The 8,546-nt window shown below is 44.4% G+C and overlaps 1 protein-coding gene across 3 annotated transcripts in view; it reads left to right on the forward strand.

The window, feature by feature from the left end:
• Positions 1-3,172, forward strand: part of Znf597 (zinc finger protein 597) — a 42,758-nt gene extending 39,586 nt beyond the window's left edge. For all 3 annotated transcript variants that reach the window (XR_007106045.1, XR_007106047.1, XM_047532900.1), the window contains one exon: positions 1,262-3,172. Coding sequence is in view for 1 of the 3 variants with exons in the window: in XM_047532900.1 (XP_047388856.1) it covers positions 1,262-1,278 (17 nt within the window). In the remaining 2 variants the exon portion in view is untranslated. The remainder of the gene's footprint in view (positions 1-1,261) is intronic.
• The last annotated feature ends 5,374 nt before the right edge of the window (positions 3,173-8,546 follow it).

Raw genomic sequence — 8,546 nt, forward strand, 5'->3', positions numbered from 1 at the left:
CTATACAGTCCCTCCTTCCTCCATTCTTGCCCCCCTCCCCCCCATTATGTGTCATCATCTGCTTCTCAGTGAGATCATTCATCCATTGGATTTTTGAGATTGGCTTATCTCACTTAGCATGATATTCTCCAATTTCATCCATTTGCCTGCAAATGCCATAATTTTATTATTCTTTATAGCTGAGTAATATTCCATTGTGTGTGTGTATGTATGTATATATATATATATATATATATATATATATAGATATATATATATAGATATATACACCACAGTTTCTTTATCCATTCATCAATTGAAGGACATCTAGGTTGGTTCCACAGTCTGGCTATTGTGAATTGAGCAGCTATGAACATTGATGTGGCTGTATCTCTGTAGTATGCTGATTTTTTTTTTTTTTTTTTGGGTGCTGGGGATTGAACCCAGGGCCTTGTGCTTACAAGGCAAGCACTCTACCGACTGAGCTATCTCCCCAGCCCCTGTAGTATGCTGATTTTAAGTCCTTTGGGTATAGGCCAAGGAGTGGGATAGCTGGGTCAAATGGTCAGTCCATTCCAAGTTTTCTAAGGAATCTCCACACTGCTTTCCAGAGTAAGCCTGGATCTCTTTTAAACAGTAATTGACCTCTAGGTACTCAGGGTTATGTACTGCTGCTACCGTCATGGAAGAAGATCGCTGCTCTTTGTAATTTAGTACCACCAAAAACGGAACAAGGACAAAGAAGGCAGCCTAAACAACTGGGTGAGAACAAGGGCAAGGAAGGCAGCCTAAACAATTGGGTGATACTGATTAGTTATGGGGTGAGGCACAAAGGATATTGAGGATGACCTTCGAATTTCTGGTTTAAAGAGGGTGCCAAGTGGAAGGAGATGCCGTTTACCAAGATGGAAATGATGTTGATGGAGCAGGTATTGGGGAGAAAATTCAAGGACACTTGCAGTTAGAAATACGTACAGGAAACTCAAATAGTGAGGTAAAGTAGGCCACAGGATTTAAACTATGGCTCAGACAAGAGGTCTGGGCTAGAGATTTAAACTGGGAAACCATCTTCATAAGAGTAGTTAAAGCTGTGAGAGTGAGGAAATGTAACATGGCTCCATGTGTGGGTCTGTGAACCACTTAAATTAGAGTATGACCTCAGGTACTGGTTATAGAAAACCTAGGCTGTTCCATACACACACACAATTTCTGCGGGAAAATCACAATAATTTGCATTTGGAATAAACTCCTGAAATGATCTCTATGCCTATTTAATTTTTAGGATCCTTGGCTGAATGAGAAAAGAAGGACCTGAGATGAAAATTTGAGAAACAACGAGAGGCATGGAAGAAGAGCAATATCTGGAAAAGAGAGGAAGAGGCAGGCGGAAGGACACTGGCATGTCAGGAGAATGGAGAATTTCAAGGGGGAGGGCATGTCCAAATGGGTTGAAGGGTTTGAGAAGTCAAATGATTTGGGGAAGAAGGGTTTATTGGGATTATCAACTAAGAGATCATTGGAGCATGCAACAGTGGTAGCAGAACCCAAATTACAGAAAAGAAAAGGCAGAGAGGGGAATACGTGGAGAGATGAGACTGTAGCTGCAAGGAAATGTGAGCTCAAGAGTGGTTTTTAAAAACCTAAGAAATATCCACAGTGTGTCTGAATAATGTTTCAGGAAAGCAATACACATACAAACTCAGACTTTACACTGGTTGTGTTACTGATGGCATGCCTGCAATCCCACCTCTGATAGCCCCAGGGGAGTGAGGCAGCAGAATGTGTCTTCTGTCTGGACCCCTGGTGGCTGCTGCAGACAGCTGCTACCAGCTAAGTTAACAGAAAAACTTGAAGAATCACATTCAAAACCTGACACACAGGGCCATTTGAAAACTACCATGAAACGAGCCTTTCTGAGGAGAGGGGCGTAGAAAACCACAAAATTCAGACCAGGAACAGAGCTGCTTTAGCCTGAGAGCTGTGCCCCCCACCTTACCTGCTCCTGATTTTGGTCTGAGAGAACTATGAGGTCATCCCTGGATTCTCTCTGCTTCTCTTTCCAGCCTGAGACCTTGTGTCTGACCATTCCTCAAAGAAGTTGGGGTCCCCTTTAAAGCCCCATGGTCTGCATGATCCTAAGTATGATTCTGGCTTTTCTCTAGAAACAGTCCCTGGGAATGGGTCTTTACTGGTTTCATCTGGAGCACAGCAACACCCCCCGTCACTTCAGGGTTGGTCCTCTTGGGGCACACATACTATTGCCTGGACACAAAACCCTATCACGGACAACCTGCTTCACCCACACAGGTCACCATGTGGGCTCAGGACAGAAGTATGGGAATCAAGATCCCTGGAAAGCCAGAGCTAAAACACTGAATGAGGAGTGCAGCTGGGAAAAACAGGACCAGGAGGGAAGTCAGTATCGTAGTGCCACAACTGCCAGTGGCAGAGAGCACGGTAAAGTCCTGTTTGCTCAGGGCAGTGTAGGGGGTCTGTGCAGCCCCCCTGAGCTCTGAAGCTCTGTCATACCTGCAGCACACTCCCAGCCCTGCTGGTCCCACTCTGGCCCTCGCTTGATCATAAATCTATCTGTATTAATCTGTTTAGAGAAGAGTACCTCACACATTGAGGACTTAACTAAAATTCCTCTACCTTGCTGTGCATTGTAATATATCACAAAGCAGACATTTCAAGAACCAGAAGATTTTCACTCAGAGCTGGCTCAAGTGAATATAACCTGCAGAGGAAAAAGGTGTGTTTTACAGGGGCCATATATCTCTTTTCATTATTGGGAAGGAGAGACCTATTGAAAGTTTAGTGATTAGCGAGAGAGCATCCAATCTTGCTTTTGACCCACTCTCCTTCCTGGAAAGGGAAAACAGCGTTCTCTTAGGAAGGCTTACATGGACACAAGCTGGGAAAATAGAGAAGTGATGAAGAAGGAATAGCAGCAAAATCTAGTTTCTCCACCTGTTCCAGCTGTCTGTTCCATACCCAGGCCCATTACAACCTGATCTCCATTTTCTCTGTACCATGCTCCCCTACCCTCCCACTGCCTTGATGCAGTGACACATGCAGGTAATCCCAGCCTCTTGGGAGGCTGAGGCAGAAAGATCACAAGTTTGAGGCCAGCTTTGGCAACTTAGTGAGACCCTGTCTCAAAAAATAAAAAGAACTGGAGATGAGACTGGGGGTGTAGCTCAGCAGAAGAGTGCTTGCCTAGCATATGTAAGGCCCTGGGTGTTCAATTCCTAGCACCATCCAAAAGAAAAAAAAAAGGCTGTAGATGTAACTTAGTGATAAAACACCCCTGAGTTCAATCCCCCAAAACAAACACAAACAAAAGCGCCATTGCCTTGGTCTCCCAGGTTCTCACTCCAGATCCTGCACCAAGGTCATTGCGTTTGCATTGCTTTCTGGGTGATGCTTCATCACTCAGACCCAGCTTGAATCTCCCTGTGTAGAATGGTCAGGAATTGCTTTGGCTCCAGGGTTATCTCCTTGAGTGCAACTTGGGCTGCTGCCTTTAGCAACAGAGCTCTCAAAGCTAGTGGAAGTCCCCGAGAAGCCCAGACACTTGCTGAGTCTGGAGGCTGATGGGAGATCTCCAAACTGCCAATCCTTTGAGAGGTTAGAATTTGCCATCAACCACCTGAGAGAAGATAAGGACTGGAGAGGAGTTCAACTGCATAGGCCGATCTGCAGCTCAAAATTCAGTTCACAGAACTCTGAAGAATCACCTCCAGCTAGGACTCTCAGATAAAATCTTTGTTCTGGAAAAGAGGTCAATGTGAGAATTCATTTCTCTTCACTTTCCTCACTCTGAAAAGAATGTATAGTTTTCTCATCACATTCATAAGGGCACTGACCTCATCAATGGATTAATCCACTGGTAACCAAACAGGCTATTGAGAGGTGGTGGAGGGGGACCTAGTTTAAGGAGCGAATCCTTGAAGATGTGCCTTTGTGGATTGCACCTATACCTGGCTTCTTCCTTTCTCTCTCTGCATTCCAGCTAACATGAACTGAGCAGTTTTTCTCCACTACACACCCTTTGTCCTATTATGTACTACTTTACCTCACACTAGAGCAATGGAGCTGGCTGGCTATGGACTGAAACCTCTGAGCCAAAAACAAATCTTTTCTCCTCAAAGTTGTTTTTCTGTTATTTGTCACAGTAATGAAAAGCCAATGCAGAGGCAAAATTAGCCCTTGCTTGAGAGATCTCTGACACCTGTACCCCTTTCATTTCCACTACTGTCATTGTAAGGTAGAGCTTCTAAACTCAGCACTGTTATGAGGCACAACTTAAGAACAGACCGATCATCACTGAGAAGTCCACATTTGAGAGTCTTTGTTAAGCTGGCCGGCTGACTGTCTCACACAATAACCCCCAAAAATGGCTATTGGGAGAACAGCCCCGACCACAGAGTTGCAGGGGTTCTTATACCAAGAATTACATTAATCATAAATGTCTGTTGCTATGATTCGAAATTACACATTAACATCATGAGGTCATCAAAAAAGGAGGAAGTGGGGAGTGGGTCACCTAGGTACAACCTAAAGAATGATCATTAATAACCACACGATTACATTTACATGGTACACCGGTTAAGAATGGTTACTAATAACCACACAATCACTGTTCACATGGTACACTGGTTAGGAGCAATGGAGCTCAAAAGAGAGCACGTCTTCATTACATAGGAATTGTCATATTATTAAACATGTCACACCAAGTAACTGATGATGGGCACAGAGGTGGGGCTTTCCCATGGGAGAAACTTATTTCCTACATAACATGGAGTCTCTGAGCAAAATGGTCTGCTTAGTCATTTCCCTTACAGTCTGGCCTATGATATTCTCATGGAGCCAGATCTGTCAGCCCATCATAAGCACGACTGATATTTGGGGTCAGACAGATCTTAGGGTAGGTGGGCAACCTGTTTTGTAAGATATTTAGTTACATCCCTGACCACTGCCCACTAGATGCCAGTGGCATTCCCCCAGTTATGATAAAATCATCTCCAGACATTGGCAATGTCTGGTAATGTCCTCTGCAGGGCAAAATCGCCCCTAACAGAAACCCCAGTCTAGAAGTGTATTAATGTCTTCACCCACCAAGCTCTTCCTTTCTGAAACACCCTTTCCCTGAGGTCTAATTCATTCTTTTCATAGACAGTGAACACGAGGAATGGCTGTTCGCCAGCTCTCCCAACCAGGAAAGAAAGGACACCTGAGCCTAGGCATTACCGATGTAGAAATAAGAAAAGTGTGTCCCCAAGAAGAGCGACGACAAAGAAAACGAGAGGATGAGGATTCTTAACACCGCTACCGCCGCTTTCTTGAAGCCTCCAGAACCTTCGAACGCCTCGCCCACGCCCGAAACCCCCGGCCCTTTATCTCACCCACCTAAGGTCAGAGCTGGTTTCGGAGGATTTATCTACGGCAGTCTGGGAGCTCGCTGAGGGCCAGCAGCGTCTACGCTGTCTGCGGGTCCCATCGCAAGAGGGCCTCGGTGAATGCGTTTTATTGGCGGAAACCCAGCTGCCACCCCAACCAGACAAAAGGCCCACTTAACTCCTAGTTCCACCGTCACCAAAGTTACTGTGTCCCGGGACCCAGGAGCCAAGAGCAGCAGGGCAGAGGGCGGAGCCACAGCCGAGAACACACGCTCCAGGAAAAGGCCCCGCCCCCGCCCCCGCAACTCACCAGTCACGCCGGAAGCTACCGCGAAGCACGCCGGGACCCTAGGACAGACGCATGCGCAAAGGCCAAGTCCGAAAGAGGACCGTAAAGGACCGCCCCCTTCCTGCTGGTTTCCGCCCTTCCTAATCGACCTCAGTTCTCAGACCAATGAGGATCCGTCTTGTGTCGGAACCAATCGTAATGTCTGAGAACCCGTCTGGACGTTCGTTAGTCCCTTGTGTGCGGTCACAGACGCACCGATTCTGAGGCCCTTCCACTTGTGGCTTGTGTTAGCCCGCGCCGGGCTGCTCTGAGCGCGTCTGCAGACGGACGAGGCGGTGGACCGTGCGGAAAACGGAGCCTGCTCTGTGCTGGGCGTGCTTCCGCACACCGCCTGCTGCCTCATCCGCCCGACGGTCCCAGGACGTCCGTGCTGTTGCTGCTTTCGTCCTCCCGACGAGGAAACCGAGAGTCCAGATGACTTTCTAACGACAGAAAGAGGAGTAGAACTCGTTTCTGATCTACTTTTTTCCCTAAGTTGTTTTTGTTTTTTAATATTACATTAGAACCACAAACCATTCTTGGTAAGTAGAGTACATGGGATCAGTAGGGACACAGGGAGATGAAATCAGCTGTATCTCGAGAATAGGATGTCAGCCCCATCACAGGGCCCTGCAGACCGTAAGGACGGAACAGCACCACCCCACCCCATTTCCCCACATGCAGAACAGACTTCAAAATATAAACCAATCAGTAAATATCCCCATTGAGCGAAGTGAGAAAACCAACCGAACACCTTGGTCGTTGTCAATCAGGTCCGCAGGCCTGACAAAACCAGGACCTAAAGGATGTGTAGGCAGGACCTCTGGGGAACGCAGGTGCATTCTCACTCAGGAGACTGACCATTCAATGTCCATGCTGAATGTAATTTCATTTTCAACAAACCTTTGGTGTGTGTGTGTGTGCACGTGTGTATCTGTGCTATTGGTGATTTTACTTCTTAGGGCACAAGAACTGAGGGACCCACTTCTTCCTGCCACACTCCTAGTCTTCCCATGACGATTTTCACTTAAAAATAAAGTAACTTAATTATCTCCAGAACTGCAAGTCCTACCCTAGAACCTAGAGAAAACTATGATTACTGTATCTTTCTGGATTAAATATATATAACCTGCTGTCTCTTCAATTTGATTCTGTATGTCCATCTCATATTTTTTCCTTTTCTATAATCTTTATTTTTTATTAAAATATTTTTATTTTTATAGACACATTTTGATTCATTGTACACAAATGGGGTATAACTTTTCATTTCTATGACTGTACACAATGTATATTCACGCCATTCATGTAATCATACATATATACAGGGTAATACTGTCTGTTTCATTCTACTGTTTTTCCATCCCCACCCCCTCCCACCCCTTTTTCCTCTACACCATCCAAAGTTCCTTCATTCTTCTCCCCCCCACCCCCATCATTATATATTGTCATGTACTTATCAGAGAAAACATTTGGCCTTTGGTTTTTTGGGACTTGGCCTATTTCACCTAGCATGATATTTTCCAACTTCATTCATTTACCAGCAAATGCCATAATTTTACTATTCTTTATGGCTGAGTAATATTCCATCGTGTATATATACCACAGTTTCTTTATTTATCAATTGAAGGGCATCTAGGCTGGTTCCACAATCTAGCTTTTGTGAATTGAGCTGCTATGAACATTGATGTGGCTGCTTCACTGTATTATGCTGATTTTAAGTCCTTTGAGTATAAACCGAGGAGTGGGATAGCTGGGTCAAATGGTGGGTCCATTCCAAGCTTTCTGAGGAATCTCCATATTGCTTTCCAGAGTGGCTGCACCAATTTGCAACTCCACCAGCAATGTATGAGTGTGCCTTTTTCCCCACATCCACACCAACACTTTATTATTGCTTGTATTCTTCATAATAGCTATTCTAATTGGAATTAGATGAAATATTAGGGTGGTTTTAATTTTCATTTCCCTAATTACTAGGGATGATGAGCACTTTTTCATATATTTGTTGATCACCTGTATATCTTCTTCTATGAAGTGTCTGCTCATTTCCTTAGCCTATTTATTGATTGGGTTCTTTGTATTTGGGGTGTAAAGTTTTTCAAGTTCTTTATAAACTTTGGAGATGAGTGCTCTGTCTGAAGTGTGTGTGGAAAAGATTTTCTCCCACTCTGTGGGCTCTCTCTTCACATTATTGATTGTTTCCTGTGCTGAGAAAAAAACTTTTTAGTTGGAATCTATCCCATTTATTGATTCTTGCTTTTATTTCTTGTGCTATGGGGAGTCTTGTTAAGGAAATCTGGTCCTAAGCCAACATGATGGAGATTCGGGTCTACTTTTTCTTGTATTTGGTGAAGTGCTCAGTCTAATTCCTAGATCCTTGATCCATTTTGAGTTGAGTTTTGTACAGGGTGAGAGATAGGGGTTTAATTTCATTTTACTGCATATGGATTTCAAGTTTTGCCAGCACCATTTGTTGAAGAGATTATCTTTTCTCCATTGTAAGTTTTTGGCACCCTTGTCTAGAATGAGGTAACTGTACTTATGTGGGTTTGTCTGTGTCTTCTATCCTGTACCATTTGTCTACCTGTTATTTTGGTGCCAGTACCATGCTGTTTTTGTTGCTATTGCTCTATAGTAGAGTTTAAGTTCTGGTATAGTGATATCTCCTGCATCACTCTTCCTGCCCAGGGTTGCTTTGGCTATTCTGGGTCTTTGTTCTTCCAGATGAATTTCCTGATTGTTTTTTCTGTTTCTATGAAAAATGTCATAGGGATTTTAATTGGAATTGCATTAAATCTGTATAGTGCCTTTGGAAGTATGGCCATTTTGACAATATTAAT

The sequence above is a fragment of the Sciurus carolinensis genome, chromosome 18 (assembly GCF_902686445.1).
Source record: "Sciurus carolinensis chromosome 18, mSciCar1.2, whole genome shotgun sequence".
Classification (NCBI taxonomy): Eukaryota; Metazoa; Chordata; class Mammalia; order Rodentia; family Sciuridae; genus Sciurus; species Sciurus carolinensis.